The sequence below is a fragment of the Periplaneta americana genome, chromosome 5, assembly GCF_040183065.1.
Source record: "Periplaneta americana isolate PAMFEO1 chromosome 5, P.americana_PAMFEO1_priV1, whole genome shotgun sequence".
Taxonomy (NCBI): domain Eukaryota; kingdom Metazoa; phylum Arthropoda; class Insecta; order Blattodea; family Blattidae; genus Periplaneta; species Periplaneta americana.
In genome coordinates, this window is record NC_091121.1 from 86,811,950 (window position 1) to 86,835,504 (window position 23,555).

At 35.5% G+C, this 23,555-nt stretch overlaps 1 protein-coding gene across 3 annotated transcripts in view; it reads left to right on the top strand.

Moving 5' to 3' along the window:
- The window catches only part of PolA2 (DNA polymerase alpha subunit B), a 62,237-nt gene extending 39,357 nt beyond the window's left edge, over positions 1 to 22,880 (top strand). For all 3 annotated transcript variants that reach the window (XM_069826191.1, XM_069826192.1, XM_069826190.1), the window contains exons 2-10: positions 5,479 to 5,713; positions 8,199 to 8,256; positions 12,279 to 12,382; positions 16,561 to 16,837; positions 19,413 to 19,671; positions 20,023 to 20,254; positions 20,439 to 20,642; positions 21,766 to 21,952; positions 22,654 to 22,880. In XM_069826191.1, the coding sequence (XP_069682292.1) occupies positions 5,535 to 5,713; positions 8,199 to 8,256; positions 12,279 to 12,382; positions 16,561 to 16,837; positions 19,413 to 19,671; positions 20,023 to 20,254; positions 20,439 to 20,642; positions 21,766 to 21,952; positions 22,654 to 22,785 (1,632 nt within the window). In that variant the 5' untranslated portion in view covers positions 5,479 to 5,534 and the 3' untranslated portion in view covers positions 22,786 to 22,880. The remainder of the gene's footprint in view (positions 1 to 5,478; positions 5,714 to 8,198; positions 8,257 to 12,278; positions 12,383 to 16,560; positions 16,838 to 19,412; positions 19,672 to 20,022; positions 20,255 to 20,438; positions 20,643 to 21,765; positions 21,953 to 22,653) is intronic.
- The last annotated feature ends 675 nt before the right edge of the window (positions 22,881 to 23,555 follow it).

Here is a 23,555-nt window from a genome sequence, read left to right on the forward strand (position 1 = left end):
TGGATTAGAGCTTTATTTGCTTTCAAGACAATCAAATACTTTTGAAGTACAGGTGATTTGACAATATAACTTACAAAGAATTGACAAGTCTTGAAAAGTTTTGTGAACTGTTAAATTTGGGAAAATTTGATCGTGTACAAGCAGTTTAACATTTGTATCAAATTTAAGATTGGCATATGTTTTGGCCACTTCATGTTGCATAAAACATTCAAGAATAAAATCTGTGCCAATTTTGAGTAAATCGCTGTTATGTATTTATTATGTGCATAACTCCATTGTGAGTTAAGTCGTAGATTCTAAAAATTAATAAAATTGTCGAGAAATCGGTGACTAGACCTACACATTGTAGTTTTTTTTTGTGTATTTCTGTAAAAATGGCAAAATCAATTACTTGCAGCATTACGATACGGTTTTTTTTAACATAGGGAAAGTTCCCGCCAAAATGTGTTATATTTTTTCAAAGTGAGCAGTGGTATAAGTTGTTTGAAATAAAACTACAGATTATTTTTAAATACTAGGATTTCAAATTTTAAGGTAGAAAAGTATTGAAAATACGTCAAAGAAAACATATCTTATAGCCTATAGGAAAATATTTATAATAAAGGACAAAAATATTATTACGATTTAAAGTAACGAAAAGTTGAGCGATATTTGAGGAGTTTCAGGATTGCCTTCCGTGATAGTTATTACGGACATCATCGTCATATTATCGCTTCCGACGGATATCACAGATGTAATTTGGGTGATGGCGATTAAATTGTCCCATTCCCAATAAGTCTTTCAAGTTTTCAGAGAGGAGGCAGTTGTATTGAAAACAGGTTTTAAATGTGTTTCTTTTTAAATTTTGTGTTATTTCTATGAGCGAATCCTTTAATTTGGATCCATCTTAGTTTTTATAGATAGAATTCTTCCACATTAGTTACAGAACAGTCACGTTAACGTTTCTTCGAATAATATTTCAGTTGACTCTAGTTTTATTTTTTGTTGAAATAGGTTTCAATATGCCTCTCTCTAAAACTGTATGCACTGGAACCAAGAATGTTTCACATTTTACGCCATGTTTGCCACATCTTGACTAACGTGCCACATTGTGCGTTGTCATGTTCTTTGAAAATAAGCATAAACTCTGCACACAGTTTCGTTTCTGAATGAATATGATTTCCTTTTCTTCCTACTGAATACTCTAATTAGATCAAACACACGAAATCTAGTGTCTGATTAAAATATTAAATCTAATACTAACAGCTTATGTGATTTTTAGACGTGACAGAGGAGGGCAGGTAATGAGCAAGACAGTGTATGTGGAAATTCTACTTTTAAAACCTCCCTATTAAGCGTGTCTTAGAAAATACCAGGAATTAGTGTCATTAGTTGACTGAACGGAAATTTGGCGGGAACTTCCCCTCTGTATAGAAGAAGGAAAAAAAAAACAATTCTATGCTTTGTGTAACAAGAAAGTAAAACGGTACAAAAATATTTGCACACTATAATCTTGGAACTTAGAATGGTAGCGGGGATGAAAATGTATGTGCACGTGACTAATTCGATAGTAGCTAGTTCTTTTACATAGTAACGGTAATAATTATTCCAGAAAAATGGCTCATTATCAAATACTGTCAGTTGGTGGTGAATGTTCTGAATTGACGTCTTTTAGGGTGCAGGATTGCATATACTTACGAAACACGCAATAAATAATTATTTTAACTAGCAAATAAATTTCCCATTGGTGAGGATTAGACCATGTTACATAGTGAAATAGCGTAGCACACGCAATTGCCCAGGGAGAGCTCAAGGTGAGAATACACGTATAGTTTCGAATGTACTGGTAAGAGAATTTTACACTTATTAGCTGCTCAAAATCGGGATGAGCTTTATTCCCATAAAATGTGGTCATTTTGAAAATTGTGTAATTGTGTACATATATTTTTTCATACGGCAAATTTTCTTTCAAATTTCAAATTTTTTACACGTGTCTGGGTATTATAGAAATATTACCGGTACGTATGCTCATTTTTCACTATATACGTTTTTGATTTTGGTGTGCGCTTGTATGTGGAAATTCACACATTATAGTATATGGTAACAACGAAATCTATTGGTGTACGATACTGTGAGAAATCTTGAGCATAGGGCCGAATTTCATTGACAACTTTGAATCTTACCTTTACAGAATAGAAGGCGTTAAAAAGAAATATAGGCCGCATATTTTAATAAGATTCTTATGTCCGACTAGTTTCAATTACATGAACAAGTTTGGAAATGTAAACTTTTTCATTCGAAAGTCTGCTCTTTGCTATATTTCCATATACTGTACTTTTGTATATGATCAACAGACTTCCCTGAAGTTTATCTTGTAAATGAAGATTTCCATTTCTGAAGGAAGGGCATCTTTGCTATTCCTGTTAGGCTGATAGACGACAATGGTAGTTTTGACATATACAAGAAAAGTGTGGCGGATTATTTGTGCAAGGCGTCTTCCATCCTTATTTCGCTTTCGAAGGAAGCGATGTTTTGCCAAGGATTTTATTGCCCTTAACTCGCCCGCGACCGGATTTGGCCCTTCGAACCTGGCAGTCATAGTTGTAAAATTTACGCAGACGTTTTATTTAATTCCTTGGTTGATCGGATTGTTCGTTATAAGGCTGGTTCACAATAAACGACAAGAGAACGAGAACGGAAATATTGTTAAAATGTATTTAAATGTGAGCATTCACAATTAACTATCGTGAATGCTCACATTTAAATACATTTATTTTAACATTTCCGTTTTCGTTCTCATTTCCGTTCCCGTACAGACCTGTCTGGATTATAGAGATGAGTGATGGTGCACTAGTCATTCTTTCCTCAGTTGTATGCAGTTTGACTTATTTTGGCACGATTTAGATGTTGCAGTTTTCTTTACCATAGTGAACATGACGCAAAATACCAAATCACACCTGAAACCTAAGTCTTACCTGTTCAGTGGAAGAATCTGCTATAAGACGCTGTATATTTTTAACGCAAGGCCACGTGTTTCTAAAATGTAATCATAGAGATTGATCATGTTCGGAATACTTTCCTTATCGCTTCTGGAGAGAAATGCGGGTAGTACCATAGGCTTGCATTGGAGTGATAAATATTTGCCACATGTGCTGTGTATAATCTATAATGGGTATGAGAGAGTACATGGAAATTTATGGTGAACATTTCTTTTATTCGTCAATTACAATCTTGATAGTTTTATTGAAAGATACTTTGAATATAGATCAACAAAATTCTCTCCCCCCTTTTGTGAAATGAACTATGAAATGAATATGATATTTATTGTGCAAAAGGATATACTAGACAGTGGTTGTAAACCTTTGAGAATCCGCGGTTCGGTAAATTCTTTTCCCATAAGACGAGGACCCGAATCCAACACATTCGCTCGTAAATATCTTTCCAATTTTTTTAAAGTTCATCATGCATTTAACTAATGTAGGTATTAATAAAAAAATATGGCGTAATCTTAAGAATTAAGCGCACTGGTACTCTATGAAAACGGTGTATTGTGTTTACAAATAATTCAGTTCATTATTTATGAATTACTTGATTAATGAAATTTTGTAGAATGTTCTTTCCTGAAGCCAACATCATTAATTAATTAAGCTAATTTTCATAGACCACCTTTCCTTTCTGACCACCAAAAACTTATAAAATTTATAACATTGGTCATTGTTTTATTAAATTGATTTGAATTATTATTATTGATATGATGAAGAAACGGTAATGGGAAGAATGATTATGCACTGCAACTCAACACAGAAGTTAGCTGAGCAGGGGAAGCAGCACAAGTGTGTCAACATTTCAGTAAAACACTTATCGCACATACACAGCTAAATGTTTTTATATGCAGTGTATGCAATTTTTATGTATAGGAATATATAAAACTTTAAATGCGACAGGCTCATGTTAGTAGATTTAAGGAGTTATGAAGAACTGCGGGGCAAAATTCTGGCACACTGGCGACCTGACTATGATTCTCAGCAGTTGCGAGCGTCGTTAAATGAAACAGTTTACTATTTATTTGTATAAATCTCCCAATTTGAACACTAATTAATATTATGAATTTAAAAACATAGCACATTGGCACAGCAATAATTTAACCTGAATATTTTTAAGGTTTTAGCGAGGCTAGTGAGACTTGTTGCTGTCTTCTGTCCGTTAGCTTGTTAATTCTGAGATGCATTGAAGTGATGGCCAAACGGAGACCAAGTTGCAGCAGGTGGTTCCTCTGTTTCATTTTAAGCGCGGTCATGGCATAAATGCAGTTTTACAGAGATATGTGGTGGAAAAATATGTTGAAAGGTTTCTAAGTCTAAAAAATTGCCAATCTTTAAAAAAATAAGTGACTTAGTCACTGATATTTCTCACACAGATGTTAGTTAGTTTTCAAAATTTAGAGACAAACTGGATCTGCGTTTTTTGACATCACAAAATTACTCTCCTAAGAATATTTCCACTATAAAATATTTATTCATGAAAAATGCTTAGAAGAGTAAAATGACAGATTCCGGGAGAATATCTCTCGGGCCGGTATATGATGCCAGAGCCCGGTTGAGGAACACTATATTAGACGGTCATTAATATTTACTGCTACTAATATAAAATAACAATAAAATTATCTTGGGAAGCGGAGATATGAATTTAGAATGTTTGGAGTTCATTAATGCTATGTCTAGTTTGTGGCTAATAAACAAATTGGCTAATATAATTTTAGATTTCAGACTAAATGCCATAATTATAATCTACATCTTAAAATTAATCACTGCCGTTTTAAAATCTGTTCTCGAGGTAACATTTAGTAAATGTGTTGCAAGATAGGGCAAGAAAGTTACTGTTCACAAAACCAAGTGTCGAGTCAATGTGATGGCGTTTCAGGCGATATATTGTTTCACTATTGTCCAGTGATTTGGAAGTAAGTTGAGTCGTTGCTGATATCAACCGTAGAAAGTGATTCCTTCCCTAATGGAGAGGATCTCCAGGTCTCAGTTAATATTGGACACGAACCAAGGTGCATTTGCTATACAATGAGAAGATTTAGATTAGAATCATCTTAAAATATCAATGTTGGAATTGCTGGTAGAACCCCCAATTGTATTCCGTATACTGGTCTAATTACTATTTTATAGTTCATAATTTTGTCTGAATCCTACTATTTTTTTCGAATATTTAAGTTTTCTCAAAATACTAATCGATATTGTCTAGAAAAACTAGTCTGCAGATTCGTCTAGCAGATAGGTCTCTCCACTCATTTTATCTCCCAGTTTGCATAGTGTTTTTTTTTTACCAAGATTTAGAGATTTTATGCGAAGAACTTCCCTTTTATATCGCCTCACGAATACATTTTACAATGTCTCATGCATGTTTGATTCTTATAATATTGTGTTTGCACGTTTTAAATGCGCGTAGAAATATATTTTATGTGTAGCAATGTCAGTAGTAGTAGTTTCATTCCAGGTGTTGAGATATGCATCTCGAACAGTATAGACGAGGAAGAATTGGTGGAGATATGGATGGCCTTCAGCGTGTCGCACCTGAGGGGTGCCGACCCCACGCTGGATACGCTCGTTCAAATGGAACGCAAAGAGTTCGGCAAGAAGCAGGAGCAGCAGTCCCAACCCCAGCAGCAACCGTCAAGGTCACAAGAGAACACGCTGGTCATTTACTTGGGCAAGGACTCTGCTACCTCGGCGTATCCTTTGTATGCTGCCCTTCAAGCAACCGCCATAGAAGTTTTGTAGGGAAGCTAGAGATTCTGTTGAGTGCAGTGCTGCCAACTGACTCATCGCCGGGAAAATCCCGATTCTCGTTTAATAATTTGTACATTGTTGCTAAATTTCGTCATTCACTAGTACGAAGTTTTGAAATCCTTTGTGCTTGGTGTGTATACATGTAAATGTTCCATTAGCTTGTATTTTACAGCCATTTTATGTAATTATTAAACTTTTAGAAAAGTCATTGCGTCCGTATAGTATAGCGAGTAAGAAATCGTACAATTTTATATGGTAACGTTTTATGAAGCAAGTTCGCTTAAAATTGAACCAAAAATGATAACCCTGTTGGATTAGAATAATTACAGGTTCACTGTATGTGTGTATTTATACGTGTGCATATATGAATAATGCATTATTTGTGTTAGAAATATATTCCTACCACAAATAAACAACACGCCATTTCGTTTCGTCTAAATGCTTTTTGTGTGTTTAAGCTCTTTTTATTCTGAAAACATTTTAGCAGAACTCAGCATCTCAAAAGCTCTGGTTCTGTAGTTGTTGCCGCGGAATATGGCAACATAGCTAGTACAGGCCACTGCATCTAACCATTATAGTTAGTGCAGGAAAACATGGCACACAGTGGATTTCTGCTTGTATGAAAGGATGGACGATTACTGAATAGTCTCGCGTGCGGTAAAAACTTAACTTCAAAGCGTTCTATTGTTTCTACTACACTTAACCTGCCTGAACCTATCCTAACGTTTCTCTTAAATGGAGAGTTATGTTCTTTCCAAAACTAATATAATTGAGTGGAATTTTTCGGGCGACAGAATAACAGTGTGCAAAATGTAATGTTGATAAAATAATCCCGCTAGCGCGAGCATACGAGGGTGTATTGTAAATCTAATTGGACTGTATCCAGTATATATTACATATTTGTCTTTACAGACATTAGCATTGATAAGAATAATAGGCTATAACATGATCAAGAACATTTGAATTTAAAAAATGTCGTATACTTACCTTTTTAAATTGTTCCTTAACGATATCAATACTACGAAATAAAAATGTAACGATATTTCGGTCTTGCTAGTTTAAAATTATTTATAGATTAAATTTAAAAAGGTCAAACATAGCTTTTGCGTTTGTATCTTTGTTGGTTGATACTAGGGAAGTGAATGAAATTCGTGAATAATTTGTTTCAAGAAATAATGGAGATGCTTCTGCCGTGTATGTTACTCTTCTGGCCTCCATAGTTTGTACCTACCAGTGTAGTTTAACGGTAATTTAGGTATCCAATTCCAGGAAGCGTTGGGGAAACTTCTCATTGTCTGCTTAGTTTGAGGTTTTGGAATTCTAGCGACTTCGAAAGGGATTTGTGGTCGAATGACGCCAAGGCTTATTCCTCCCCTCTCTCTCTGTCGTCAGGTACACAGGACTGAAATGAATTTCACCTGAGTGCCGTTAAGGGATAGTACTGTTAGCATATAGGCTAGTACTGTATTTGAAATTCATTGTTCTTCATACAAGCCATTCTGTTTACCGCGAAAGAATCGTATTCGTAAACAAGACTATAACTTTAGCCAGTGCATTCGAGATGGAGCTCTTGAGCCGAAAAATTACTTTTGAATGTTGTGTGGTATATATTGTAGTTGGTGCACTAACGACAGTAGTGTAACTGGGATGTAATATTGGTCCATATAAACATAACAAATTTGTACTGTTTGTACCAAGGCTTCAAAATGTCAAGAGGCCATATTCATATCCGCCTTTCTCAATTTGCGGGAACTATGATACAGGAACCGAAGCGGTTGATGACAGTAGCGTATAAAAGACGCTAAATAGATCTTGTTGCATTATCCGATTTTTATACTACTTGGAAATACGTATGACAGATAATTTTCTGAGATGTTACAAAAAAACTCGTGTGGCAATGGAAACTTGGCTTAAGTTAGATTCCAGTAACTACTAATGAAAGAAATTCACTTGTGGTAAAATTACTAGTTTCTTTGTTAAGATAATACGTGGAATGGACGTACTGCATCACTTGAATACTGTTCCGCAGATTATGTTGTACGTTAAAATTCCACACGGTATGCATTTTACAAGCTCTCGCTTCGCCTTTCCTGCGAGCGAAGAAAACTGTACACGCGAGCGTTCTTGGATAACGAAGTTGTTTACGTGTTAATTCTTAGAATATGTAACCGCTAGTTCAATGAGCTGAATGTCTGTGTCTTGGCAAAACTATTTCGGAATCAGGCCAATACCAGTATAACTGTATATAGTTCTGAACCGAATACTTTTGTATCTGAATGAAATTTGGTGAAATATTGCCGAAAGAAAGAGACCGACCGTGAATAGATATCACGCGTGTTGTATCTTAGTTCTGATATGAATTTGTTCTGCCGGTTGTGATTTGCAACGCATTTTAAACTTTAGTTTTAATCCTTAACTCCCCTTTAGCTGCCCCGACCTCGGAGACGACATTCTGGAAGCATACAATTCTACTCCCAAAGCAAAGGTAAGATTTCGTATTGTGACCACAATATTGAAGTGGAATGTTTTAATGATGTACCTCCGCCATATTGTTTGTGCCCAGAGGGGGGGTTAGAAGAAAATGAAAAGGTAGATGCTCGAACCAAACCAGCCTCCTGAAGACGTGGTGCAGGAGGAGAAAGAGGAGGGAAAAACCAGTTCTGGCGGCGATGTTGCCAAGTTCTCTATCGATTCTTAAAGTATTGCGAACTGTTGAGAGACCAGTGGCGTGGGTTGTCTTGTGGTGAGAGGTTCAGACCTCAGGAAGCCAAGGTCAGTTGCGGCGTTGACATGGGAAGGACGCTTGGCATTGCTGATGAGAGCGTTTTGGAGTTTTGGGGTTTGTAGATGGGGTCAGACGGTGTCACTGGCAGGTCAACTCTGCTGCGTTGCCGCGTCCGATGAGTGAGTGACCCGCCGTGAACATTAATCGTGAAGACGCTCTCAGGATAGTTCAGTCTGGAACCCAACATGTGTGTAACGTACGCAGGTATGTAAGTCTCCCCCTCCCATGTAATTTAACGGCACAAACAAACGCTTTGATTTAAATTTTTTACCTATACACTCGTTCAATTGAAACTGTTCGGAGTATCGATATTCCGAGTTTTTTCTTGTCTTGTTCGTTCGTTCGTTGGAATTCGAAACTTCATTCAGGAAAGTTTGTTGTGATCGATTGAAACTTGTAAGTGTTCATTTTTCCCCTCCAATCATGTGTAAGCTAAAACATTATTCGACGACTCTGTGTTTGAATTAAAACTTTTTATATGTATTTTAGTTTTATGAAATAGTTTATAAAGACATCGACATGTTGAGTGTTTGTGTACCAGTTTTCTAGTTAGTGAAATGTGGGTTTATCAAATGTAAGGATAAATATTCATTGTTTTCGTTCATGTAAGGAAAGAAATTGTTTCCATTTTACAACATAATAAGGAAAGTTATTTGTACGTTTGTCTATCGAATCATGTGCAAGTATTTCATAGCTTCATTAAGAAAACTGCAAAGTCAGAAGTTTACAGTAAGTTGCATCACTAGATATTTTGCGTACCTACCCTATTACAGGTTTTAAGACAGGTTTGAAATTAATGTATTGATTTTCTGAAATATACTTGTAATAAATCTTTAATAAGATTAAAATTGAATTGGAGTTATGATTTTGATATTTTTGTTGCTATGAATTTCAAACTACTTGAAGATAAATGTCAGAATTTAGGGAATCAAATATTATTTGAGTGTATTGTTTCGGATTAATATTGATCAGTTTTTTTCTCTTAGGGCGAGCGCCCTTGCAGCCTTCGGTGGGTGATGATCTGGTGCACGTTGTTTTAAAATCGTGACTAGATCCACACTCATCAAAGGAAGTAAGGAGATGTTGACTCGTGCTTAAAAACATATATTGTGGTGTCCACTAAAACAGGAGTGATTGCAGTAAATGTGTAACTTTTTACCGTTGGTATATTTTTAGTGTTACTGGAGTTTTTTCGTCAGTACAAGTTCGTCATTTTCTCGGCTCTCGCTATATAGTTCTGAAACTGTAACATGTATTCATTCAGTAATAGATGTTGCAAAGTTTTTGTTATAAAAATACAGTTTATCAAGTGGCAACAAAGTGTGCGGAAGGCGTAAATATGAACAGAACGCATATGATTTTTCATGTTCATTTTTTTTTTCGAATATACTTGAATAGTTTGTGTAACTGCAACTGGGTTGTATTTTTCTTTTCCTAATGACTGCATCAACGAACATGGCTCTTACATTTGTTACAAGATTTATTTGATTCATGTATGTATCAGAAAGAGAATAAAGGTGAAGGGGAAGTTGCGAGGAGTGAGTACTACTGTTACTTCGTCGCAGCTTACTGACAAGAATTCAAAAGCACAGGAATTTATGCATATGCAGAATAAGTAATGTATTTAATTAGTTTCCAAATTATTTAAAAGTTTTGAAGTTGCTTATTTACCAAAGGTTTGTGGATTGTTCTGTTACATGTAAATAGCGAGAACGTTCCATTTAATCACAGATGAAGACTTGACTACATAGTAACTATTTTTTAAAGGTTAGTATCGTGACTAACTACACGCTGAAAGAGCTCGCGATCCCGCGATGCTACAAAATTTAGAACGTCTTCATCTATGATTAAATTAATGATCTATCATATACGCAGCAGCAGCAACAACAGTGTCGTCTGAAATTCAGCTGGTTACTGCCGGCGGGTCTGGGTCTGGATGACGTATTGCAAAACGTGACTAGATCCATACTCGTCTATTGTGTCCAGTGTAAGCAGTACCCCAGAACGAGATGGAGCAGTATAGCTTCAGACAAGCAAGTGTTAGCATAGTTTTGTACAAAGGACAGATGAAACTGATTTTTTGCAATTAAGTGTTTATGTATAACAAAATATAGATTCACTAGTGGCCATAGAAAGAGGGTAAGTTAATTTGTGAGCTTAAGTGGAATGTAGTGTGTTATCGATTTAGGTGGGTAGAATCTGTGCTGATTTAAGAAGAGTTTAAGTTCTCGTGTCTTCAGTTTGAGATCATTAATATTTCTATAATTCCTCAATGGACGAGGTCCAATTTTAAAGCTTTCCTCAATCCGCTATTTTGTAGTGAAATAAAATTCCATATCATGATTTGTGAAATAGTGAATGTAAAATGACTGAGGTAGTTAGCCTGACTTTACGTATCGGTATTTCAGAGTAATGCATGTAAGCGCAAATTTTGTGATTTTGAGATAGCACTATTGAATTCCGTAGGGTGAGATTTATCTGAAGGTATATTTGAAGTCCTAGGACAACTGATATAGGATTTAATGATTTTTTTTCAAAATAATGAAAATATATTAGGCACATACGGGAAGTCCCATAATTCTGCTTACTTAAGTGTGTCTTATTCTATGGTCCCACTATTTCAAAAATAAAAGGAATAGGTTTGTAACTTTACCAGGGATGAAAGAAAAAGTTTTTTTTTTTTCCAGATCCTAAAGTTTATAAAATTGACATAATAAAAGTACCAGCTGTAGTGGAAAAACCATGTTCTATGAATGAATCGGAATAGACTTCTAAAAGCTATTTTTCAATACCATCCCTAAGGAAAGATCTTTAGGCCATCCAAAAAAAAAAAAGTGGACCGGGAATGACTCGCCGAGACTGTAACAGGCCTTGGGCCTTATACTTGTTTGGATGATGAATGATGACTTATAGTACAGTACCTCTACCCCATTATCTTCTGGCCTTGTTGCCTCATAAGTGGTGCCTTATTAATATCTAGGGCTCGGAAGTTGACCTAAAAGTTTAGTGTTGCAACGTAATAATTAGTTGTGTGTTAGAATATGTAAGGTAAGCGTCTGGTTCACACGTCTTTGGAATTTCAAAGAGTCTTTGCTCAACACATGGTATTGCAAATGAAAAGAATTGTTTCTTGTGTAAACCGAGCCACAGATTTTGTTACCTGTGGGGAGGGTACTGTAATCTTCCTTTTGTTTACGTTTATTGTCGAAAAATTGTGAATAGATTTCGGAGTCAATGTTCACCAGGCGTAACAAAGTACCTAGTGATAACGAGGATTCTACCTGAGATAGAGGGAATGTTTTCTTAGCTTGAACTAACTTTTAGGTCTTCAACTTCCGAGCCCAGAATATCACTTGAGAGGTTCAGACCCGTGTTCGGACAGTTGACTAGACAACAATACAATAGCTCTGAGGTACACCAGTATTGTAATAAATAACTTGTTTGATTTCATAAATTTAGACTATCTTACCTCTAAATACAGCCTTCGATAGTTTTCTGTTCAGAAGTCCTGTTGGCAGTAAAGACATTTGAATGCGTACGCAGTATTTTTTTTTTTATATATATATTTTCACCTCATTAAATATTTCATGTAATAACTGAGGTTGTTACAATTGAAGTGACTGCCCTGCAGTGTAAATTGGTTGTAGTGACTCCTTAAGAGATACGCTTTAAAATTTCATTACTAATGTTTCCTTTTATTTCGATCTGTTTATTCGTTCCAGAGTAAAATTGGAAGGAAGAAGAATGAACACACACCTGATAACAGACCAGGCAGTGGCCGCAGTCCGAGAGCTATATTCTCTCCAGCAAGCTTCTCGCCAACAGTGTATGCACTCTTTTAATGCGCATGTTTCGTCACAATTCTTTCATTAATACGATGTAAAATATTTAGCATTGTTTCATTTTATACACAGCTTTGTTTTCACAATTTGAACTTAATAGTTTGGTTAAGTTTTTCTTCTTCCCTGTTGTGCTTCCCGATACGTGAAAGCGTAACTTTGGACATGCAGGATTTCTTACAATGTTTAGGATTGTGTATTGCAAAACTTTAATTTCGTAAAGATTTAAACTGGCAAAACTTCATATTTTCTCACACTAGTTTATTATACTGTGTCGGACTGTAAAGAAAACAACTATCGCAATGTCTGTATTTTATATGTTGTACAGTGTTACAGTATTGTGAAATTTTGGTTAAATTTAATTTTCCTACCAATTTTTTTTTCCATTCTATTAACATTATAGCATATAGCCTATTAATCTGTTGTATCTGATGGGATACAGTGTCGATTTAAGAGTTAAAAATGTAACCTCAATTTTCAACTGATAAGTTTTGTAGAGAGTTGTGTACTGTACAGGTTTTGCAATTTCCTGATCGCCTATTAAATTAGGAATTTCTTTTAAAAAAGTAGAATGTTTGGTTCTAAGGAGTTTTCACGTGTGATCGCACACATGCGTAATGCTTTTCATTTTTGTAAAAATGGGTTTGAAAATTGATGTCCACAAAGTACTAAACTATAGATCAAACAAATTTGATCCTCTTGTGTGCTCTCCGAATTTCTCACTTTGTTTTACGGTTAAATAAAACTCTAATTTCTTGGAAATAGTTGTGCACTTCCCAGGAAAAGTAATGATGTTGAATTTTCATGTGAAATTAAGAACTTGAACCCAAGGCCCTGTGCATAAGCGATTACTGATACTGACAGTTGTATTTAAGTGGTTTATCTGCCAGGTTGTTTGGGTCATTGTAGCACTATTCCATTATTTAGACATGCTAAGTAAATTGGGCAAAAAGGGTGAAGCATATCCCATCCAAGAGAATTTGCTGAAGGTATGTACTTTCATGAATAACATTTTCTGCAGATAAAAAAAATGCTGGAGAACTCCAGTTTTTGGAACTGGTATAAAACTAATACCCATGTTACTTTCCAGTTGCAAATGAATTAAATATTTCTAAATGTTGTAATTTTTCCGTCCGTCACTTACCTTTAACTTTCTGCTGCCTTTCAATTCTTTAGAAATGCTGTGGGAAAACCATCGCCCACATGTATTGCAAGATATCAGCTTGACTCACCGAAGATCATGCTGGAAGCTACTGTGTCTTTCAATATTATTAAACAGTGAAGCTTAGAAGAAGAAAAAATCAATATGTGAAGATATCTGAAAGACCGATATTTAGATTTGTGGGTAAAATAATATATAGGCGTATCTTGTCTGATCTTCTAAAATTGTGTGGGAGACATTCTCTATTGCACATTTAATTTAACGAGATTCGATATGACATGGATGTAGTGAAGTTCACATTGAATATCTATAACATAGATAGTGCCAGCCCAATTTCTTTGTATACATGGTAGCCTACTTGTATTAAAATTTGTGCCCACTCCACTTAGTCTCATAAGACCTAGCTTTTTCTATCACAATGCAATAATTGACTTCATAAACACTTCAGCCATTGGCTTCTAGATTAATTTTCCTTTTGAAGCTTATTATATGCATAGTTTGTGAAATATGTTGTGTCTTTATTAGACACATGTACAACTTTCAGCAGTTTTTATTTCTTCTTGAGACCTGGCTCTAGACCTCGCAGAGTGAGGGTGATTATGAAGTACTATTGTCAAAATGACTATATTGGTGGTGGGAAATGGCAAGATTTCTGAGAAAAACTTCTTGTGCTTCTTGTCCTCCACAAATTCTTCCATGACCCAAATGAGGATTGAACCCTGTTACCAGGGCGGAAGGCTGAAGTACATTTTCTTACTTATAAAATATGAAACTAGATTTTTGTTAATAAGAAGGGAGTGAATTATGTGCTAAAAATGTAAATTATTTTATATGGCAAAAATTTAAAAATATTCAGCCAGAATTAGACTCGCACCTATTACTATTTAGAAATAAAAGTAACTGATAGTAATCACCAGTAGCAGCCAACTGTTAGTTGCTGGTAGTGTCATTAGAGTTGCAGTATGTGATGAAGTATGCCATTTCCAAATTATCGAATTTAAATGCATGTCAATGAACAATGTCTTACATTGAAAATATTTGTTCCATGTCGCAGGATGCTGACCTTTTGTATTTAAAGAGTGGGAAGTCACAAATGTCGAGTTTGCTTAGTTTTACCCTCCGAAATTTCAGAAATTTTACACACTGTTTTATATCCACTGTTTTTGTTTATTTTTAATTTTGAACCTGGTACAGATATTTTTCTTCCAATGGACTGCACCTCTCTGACTTACACAAAGCAGATTTTTTTTTAAGAGGTTTGTAGTTCTTTTGTCACACGAAAGTTTAGATTTGAGAGTATGAACTCCAGATAATTTTTAAGCACTTGTATTTAGGAAATCTTGAAATATTTCATTTGATGATGCTCGCATGCAATAAAAAGTGCTCTTGCACGAAGAGCTTGAGTTGCTAATGAGCATATTCCGAATCTCAGCACTGAGCAATCTGATGCATCAGTGTGTTCCGAATTTCAATGATGTCACTGATGTTCCACCGGTATCGCACCGATTCCATCAGCTTGCAGAGGTGGTGGCAGTCTCCATCGACCACCATCAGTGAATCTGATTAGTTCTTGTATAGGGCGGAAATTAGCAGACGAATGACATTGTGCACTGTTGTGTCATGGTGGTGTGTTCTGCTTTGGTTCTGCTGTATTGTTTGTAATGAGTACAACTTAAAAACAATGTTAATGGCTTATGAGCGAACATGTCAACAGACCCGTTATTACTGCTGGTTCAAGAAATAAATTGTTTATGCTCTTTTCTTTGAACGAGATGACAGTACGGAAATTTCGCAAAATCTTTATAGCGTAGCACAGATAACAACTTACACAGCCGCCATGTTAGCCATTGAACTTTCCAGCAGTTTTGTTCCTATTTCGCTGCAGCGTGACGTCATTGTTTTCTGCCAGTCCGGTGAGATTCGGGATATGCTGAATACTGTAAAGGAAAACTCATTACTACATATTTTCCGTGTCTAGGTTTGCTTTCTAGTTTTTTTTTTTTTTTTACAAAAGTTCTTATGTCATGGTAGATCCCAAGATTTTAACAATGTCATTCTCTGATTGTTAGAGGAGAAAAATTCGCTCTGGCGCCAGGGATCGAACCCGGGTCCTTGGTTCTATGTACCAAGCACTCTAACCACTGAGCTATGCCGAAGTTCAATCCACAGCACTGGATCATCGAATCTCCTTCCTCTGGTGTTTTCCTTATGTGACCGTATTCCATGTGCGACATATATGTTGACATATTATATTAGGAGCGCACTCAATTGAGTGACTTGGTGGCCAGGATTCTACAATAAAATATATATATGTGCACTGTTGGGTGAAGAATTTGCGTTAAAGATTAATTTTTTGGTCCTACAGAATTTCTGTTACGGTAACAATGATTGTTAGATTAATTTTCATGTAATTAATGCCATAATATTTTCCAAAATAAAAGTATAACAGGCAGAGCTCAGTTAGGAGTTGCATATCTATATCTGCTTTCCAGTTCACTTATGATTCCAAACCAAGAAACTTGGTAGGTTCTCAGTCTGGTTTTTTATTTTACTTGTTTTGGTTTCAAAATATTAAGATGCATGCAAGTAAAGTTTTTAAAATTTGACGTGGATTTTTTTCCTCTTTTCTTAAAATTTATTTTCTAGTTTTCTCCTTAATTGAAATGGAATATTGAGAAACCCCACATGTCTAGAAAACTAAATTTTTCAGGAGATACAAAAACATCTCGGGTCCTAGATTTGTGCTCATATTATTTCATTAATGCTTTAGCTAAAATGAATGTTGATGTGAATATGTGGGGTTTCTCTTCATAATATCATGAGTCTACATGTTTGGAATACGAAATCATACATAACTCAATTTCGCAAAAAAATGGACATGTAGGGTTTCTCAATATTATGATTCAATTAGACTACTGATATTGTTATTTTTCTAAAAGAGATATCTGCCTTTGTATAGCTAAACGGGAAAAGTTTGAAGTATCCATTTAATTTGTTTGACAGTGCAACACCATCCAGCAAGTACAGAACACGCACCAACAAGGGTGATGCGGTGTGTGTGTTTGGTGAAGCTCAGACTACTAGCTGGTACTCGCAGAATAATACTTTCAAAGTACATGTACAGTTGCCACCATCACATTTGAAAAGTGATGCTTGTTACATGTTCGCCCAGCTAAGAGAAGTGGTACAAACACTGTCTGAAGTTATCCATCACCTCAGTGAAGAGATGATCTCAAAGTTCTCTTTGGAAGAACTGCAGCCTATCAATATTCCATGTCAGGTAAGTTTATAAATCATCTTTTTATAGGTGTAAGTTTTCTAAGTCCTATCGCACATTTTTTGTCTTTTCCTCTCCCTACCTCTCTTTCTAAATTCTCTTTTTTTTTTTTTCTTTTCCTTCAGCAAACGCTCACTTGCTCTACTTTTTTTTTTAAGAGAGAGAGAGAGAGTGTTTCATAGTTCATTTTATAGAACTTAGTTTTGAAGTAGTGAAAATGTGAATTCTTTGTACTATTGTAATGTGCAATTTCCATGTGCATTGTGTTACATATTTTTTTCTCGTAAGAAGATGTAAATATTATTTGCCAACACTCTGCACTAAATTTTAAAACTGTATTTATAGAAGAAATTATACAAAGGGGGTTGCTTATGTAAAACAATAAAAGGAACAAAATGAAACTTTTGTTTATAATACGAATAATATAGATAACAAAAATTGTACAGACTTATGCACATAGTTCAATATGAAAATCACGTCTAAAGTGCCTGAAAACTGTCTCAGAATCGTTTTGCTGTAGACAATTTTCTCCGAGTTGGTTATATGACGACACTGTATCAACTACTAGGTTTAGTATCGATGGGATTGTTAATGAAGAGATGGTATTTGGCAAGATTAGGCAGAGGATTGGCTATAGATTACCTAATGTTTGGGGAAAACCTCTGAAAAATTGAACCAGGTATTCAGTTCAAGTGGAGATGAAACTTGTGCCTGAGCACAACTCTGGATCAGCAGGCAAGCACCTTAGCGGACTGAGCAGTGGTGTCTTGTGTATCGAAGAACCAACAGTAGTTTTCTGACATACGAGGTGCATTTGAAAAGTTCGTGGCCTGACATAGATGGTGTTGAAAATGTGTCAACAATGCCTGTTGAAATATGGATCCCCTTAGAAGAAAGATTCTTTTGAGACTAAGCAAGCAAGTCTTGATAGAGCAAGTTTCGAAATGCTCACTTTAACCTTCACTAATGCTGCTAGGTCTGTTGTGAGATGTGGCCAGCATATATCAATTCTGTGTGTGTTGACAGGCGATATTTTAACTTGGAACAAGAGAAGGGTAATTTGAGGGCAAAGTTAAAGCTGATATGACCACTACTGCTTTATGTGGATTGTGAAGGAGGTTCTCATAGTTTCCTGGATAGTTAAATGTACATTATACTATTGCAAGTTTCTTTCCCTTGTATGTCGTCCATTTTGGCGATTCTGCCTTCCTTTCTGAAGTTCACAACTGTTTTATTTCTGTTTATAATGAACTAATTATTTTCTCGAGTCCAAGCTTCCATTCAATTTCACAATCTTTGTGATTGGATCCTAGGACCATATCGTAGATTATAGTAGTTCCTCTTGTCCGTGATTGCTAGTCTGTATAATATTACCAAACAAGATTATTTCGTCACGTACAGTTCATGGTCACGATATTATTTACAGTGATGCATATTTTTTATTTACTCCAATGATTTCCTATAATTTCGATACGAATTTGTCTGTTTAAATAGTCTTACTATAATTTACAAACTCTGCATAGAATTTATTTTAGATAAGATGTGTAAATGGTGGTTTAAAGTAGATTGTTCACTGCATGTACACTTTATATTCCTCAACTGAAGTCAAATTGCTGTTCTGTATCTTGTCTCGTTCCTCTAGTGTGATGTCCCTGTATGTATCTAGACTAGAATTTGTTTCAGGTAACATAATGTGCAATCGATGGCTTTCCATGAGTGTTTTTTTTTAAGCAAGATGTAAAGCGCTGCAGCAAGACAGTTCTTTTATTACATTTGCTTCACTGTCGCTCTAGCAGTACTGTAGCAACCATGCAGCAAATCAGAACTTCGCTTTACGAGTTTGCTGCATGATCCATCATGGCAGAATGCGTGTTTTGGTCTTTTGCAACGTTTATTACTGTTAAAATCGTCTAGTAATAATTCCATGTCATTATCATGGAAGTCGAAACTATTTAACATGTTCGGTTCTTTTAGGGTTAAATTTATTACTGCAGTGATAGAAGCCAATATTAATTGTCCACCATTTTGCAGTCAGGTGACCTAATTGCGTTTTTTTACCCTCATTTTGCTGCAGCTAAGGCATGAAGCGCTTTAAAAAAACGCACGGTTTAAGTAGATTGTTCATTGTGTAGAGTTGATATTTCTCATCTAAAGTCAAACTGCTATTCTGTGTCTGATTCTGTCTATCTACGTGATGTCCTTGTAAGCATCTAGGTTAATAGAATCACTTGCCCTTGTAGAGTAATTTTGTTGTAGATTCTGTGTTCGGACATTGCCCCTTTTTATTTACATATTGAATAGCTTGGTGCAGACATCAATTTCTTTTGAGGTTTTGAAGTGTTCATTGTATGAACTGTCTGGTTCTGTTGATTTTTAAATACCAGATGTGTTACTGCTTCTTCTCTCTCTTCTTGAACTTGTGTTGATAAAAATAAAATTTTATCTGCATCTGTACCGAACATTGATGCGTATATTTTGTAGAGGGTACACAACCTCCTTGAAAGTTGCATGACTTAAAATTACACTGAGAAATGATGTAGGATTTTTATATATTTTGTGCGATCCTGTTACGTTCCAGAGTCAATTTGCGGGTGCAGGCCGTATTTGCTGTGACAGTAATGGACGCTTAAATGCGAAGTCACTAACACTGGAATGTGCTGAAGGCAAAACTGTGCAGTTAGATGTGTCTCAAGTGGAGAGCTACTCTTTGTTCCCTGGACAGGTGGTTGTAGTTGAAGGAGATAATCCAATGGGGAATAGATTATCTGCAAAGCAAATTCACTGTGATGCCTCTTTGCCATTGCCACCAAAACCATCTTTATCAACAAAAGAAACCGGTAATTACAAATTCACTTGTTTGCAATTGACATTAATTTAATTCGTTAGATGTACTTTTTCGTCATTGCAATACTTCTAACAGAAGTAGAATGTGTTCAAGTCGTATATTATGTTTGCTATGAGTTATAAATTTCCCTCAACTCTTCCTCTTCTTTAAATTGCACCTTTACCATCTACAGTGTTCAGAAAAGTAAGACTAAAATTGTGTTGTCTAGTGCAATAATTAACGTTTTTTTTAATTGGGAAAATATTGTATTTGAAAGACAATTATGTGGTAAGAGCTAAAATTGAGTTCATAAAATGGTATTTTGTAACCAGATGCATCATAAGATCTATTGTACAATTTGCAGGACCAATACAAATTGTAATAGCAGCTGGTCCGTTTACACAGTCGGACAATATGACTTTCCAGCCATTGGAGGACTTGGTAGAGTACATTGAGGATCATAAACCACATCTTGTCATTCTGACTGGTCCATTTATTGATGCATCACATCCAGTCGTGGTGCAGGGAATGCTAGCAGAAACATACTCATCCTTCTTTGAGAAGATAGTTGATGGTATCATGGAGCCTTTAAAGAAGTGGGTATACTTCGTGACTTGTAGAAATTTATTCAGTGAATGAAGTGCATTTATTTTGAACAAAGTTTTAAATATCGACAAGTAAAGGAAAACTACCTATGAAATTGTGCAAGTTCCATAATAATTGGATATTTAAGTGAAGTTGTATATACTTTGTTTCAAATTAGGACTTGACATTTTTCAGGTTGAATACACATGTAGTGCTAATTCCATCATTCCGTGACGTACACCACCATTCAGTATACCCAGTACCTCCATTTATGCTCAGAAAGCATTACACAAATCTTACTCTGGCTCCAGATCCATGCATTCTTAATGTTGACGGCCTTGTGATTGGTGCAACTTCAACAGATATTCTTTTTCACTTGGGGAAAGAGGAAATATCTCAGTAAGTAATTCCAAAACATTAAAATGTAGCTACTAGATACTTATTTCATTCGTGTCTTTCATTAATTCTTAAAGACTTACTTGTCTGAGACCTTGCTGATTCTTAAATTAAACAAATCGTCTTGGTAGTAATGATGCTTGGCCTGAAGGTTACTGCTGGTTTAAACAGGCCAAGAACTTGGATGATAATCATTGGGAGTGGCACATAAAATGGCCCTGGCCTGTGAATTAAGAGGACTTGGGAAGAATTTACCCCCTTTCTCAATGAGAAATAGTAATCTACCTTACAGTTGTCCCATCTCATAAGTTTCATTGTGATTTGTGCAGAATTTTAAATATTTCATTTATTCTCTATTTTGTTCAAAGTTTCCAATGCTCAAAGATTTGCCACCTTTCATATGATGTGGAATAGTGTTGAAACAGAAGTTACTTGAATAAACCGATAAAAATAGCTTCAGTAGAACGGATAGGTTAAACTGTTAACTGCAGTGAAATCTTAGTGCAAAGTATACCAGAAAATATTTATACTTTATTTTAAAGATTACGTTACAATGAAAAAGGAAGTTTATCCAAACAGAGTTGTTTTGATTCTTCATTGGATTATAGAGTTTATTCTACAGCATATCTTGCCTTTCATTTGCTGCAGCTGTGTGCAGTCCATGCAAGAATCAATAATTTTAAGAAATCCACTATTGCCTGTACAAAACTGCAGGTAATATACACATCACTCAATTTTTTTAATTTAATGTAAAGAAATTCTGAAATGTTACAATCTCCAACAAATATACACATGGTACAAATAGCAAAATTTGAAGAAGTCCTTAACTTTATTGTTTGTCCCCCCCCCCCTCCAAAAACTAATTTGTCTTCTATAAAAGTTCACTACATGGCTTGAGAATCAATCATTCTTGATAGAATCAATGCAAGACAAAAATCATGCACGCAAGATGCTACACTTTACATTCAGTAAACACTACAGCCAATATGTTCAAAATAAAAACAGACACACACATAGTGGGTGTTTAAAATATGTTCACAAAACTGATGAATTCTGCTATATTGAGACAATACTGCACTATGAAATATTTGACTCTAGAAAACTCACATGGTGTTAATATTTTCAGAGTCCGACCTGGTTCTGATAGGTTGGGTCGCCTTGCCAGTCATATTTTATCTCAGCAGGCCTTCTACCCTCTGTACCCACCAGTAGAAGAAATCAATATTGACATGGAACTATGGGCAAAATATGGGCGTTTGGATGTTACACCTCACATCTTGATTCTACCTTCAGATCTTCGTTGTTTCATTAAGGTAAAAGTAACTTTTTACACCTGACGGGGATTGTAAAAATCAAGAAAAGTGGTGAATCCTAATTTTGAAGTATGAAGCTAACCAAGATAAGAAAACAGCTACTTAATAAATAACATAATCTGAACTTCATAAATTGAAAAGTAAGTTTGGGAAGTTCTGTTCTTATAAAATATCTTGCCCTGCAGATCTCTACATAGTTCAGTAGATTGATTAGTTCATTGTGTAATATTCATAAAAACAACATTTTGAAGTTACGGTATTTCCTCTTAAGGGATTGCAAGGAAATGCTAACCAATAGCGTGATTTTCTAATGTCACTTCAATATTTTACTGAAATATGTCCAAGTACTTTCGGTCATTTTCAAACCAAGAAATGGATTCGGAAGACCTCAAAATCTGTGCTTCAGTGGCTGACCATGATAATATCTTCGAAAAATATTGGAGTGCAAGAGGTCAAATGACTTTGTCAAATGCCTGGCATTAGAAAACAACTACTTTCGGTCATTAGTATTAGGTTCCAGTATACACTGGTTGTGGCCACCTGCATTTGTAGGGGATGGTTTTCTCCCCCCCCCCCCTCAAATTATACACAGGTTAGTGAGAGGATTCTCGATGTAGACAGGATTTTATAAATTCTTTATGTAACTGAACAGTATTTATTTAAAATGAATCTTTAATCCCACTTCCAATTTTATATTTCAGAACCTGAACGGCTGCATAGTTGTGAATCCTGAGCGGTTGGCCAAAGGCTTAATTGGTGGAAACTTTGCTCGCCTTCAAGTGTCTTGCATAGGAGAAGAAGTCAGTGTGAATGGACAGATTGTGAAGATCTAAGATTTCTGTAAATCAGTTAATTATATCTGAGACTGACATTTTTTATATTGTATTTGAACCTTGCTGTTAATAAAATTATTATTTTTTTATTTGTACTTAAGTGCAAACGTTGTTGGAATGCATATCCTTTACATCGTACGAAGAATAATGTGTATAAGGAAGGGTATAAATTAAGGCAGAAAGCATTGCAAACATATTCTACAATGACTACTTTAATTTCTTTTCTGATGTGAATAGTATTCTGTGCATTTTAAAATTAAAATAAATCCAACTTGAAATCAATATATTCGAAAAGGGAAGTAGGGAGGCATACAAACATCACTTGGTCTGTAATGATCTAGACCAGGGGTAGTACAAGATGGCAAACTGCATTACCATCAGAGGTATTGTGTAGACCCAGGCACACTTTGCCCTTACAAGCCTGCTCTTGCTCCACTGGCAGGGTGAGACCACATTTTGGCTCTCACTGCATCAATGGCGTGCACTGTAGAATTTTATGGTGCTGAGTGTTTTAAGTTCGAGTGATATACAGTAAAACCTCGATAAGACGCCCACTTATTATGCTATCCCGTGTAATATGCTTTTCTTGTCCGGTCCCTGTATATTTCATATACATCTTTATAAAATACCCCGTATGTTGCGCTCTAGTCCCTCATAATATGCTATTTTTGTGAAGTATTTTCGATGTATTTTTCAGCAATGGAACATTTTGGCCATTGAGCTCATGGTGTCAGTAACCTGAAAAGTACTGGTATTCGACCCTATACCTG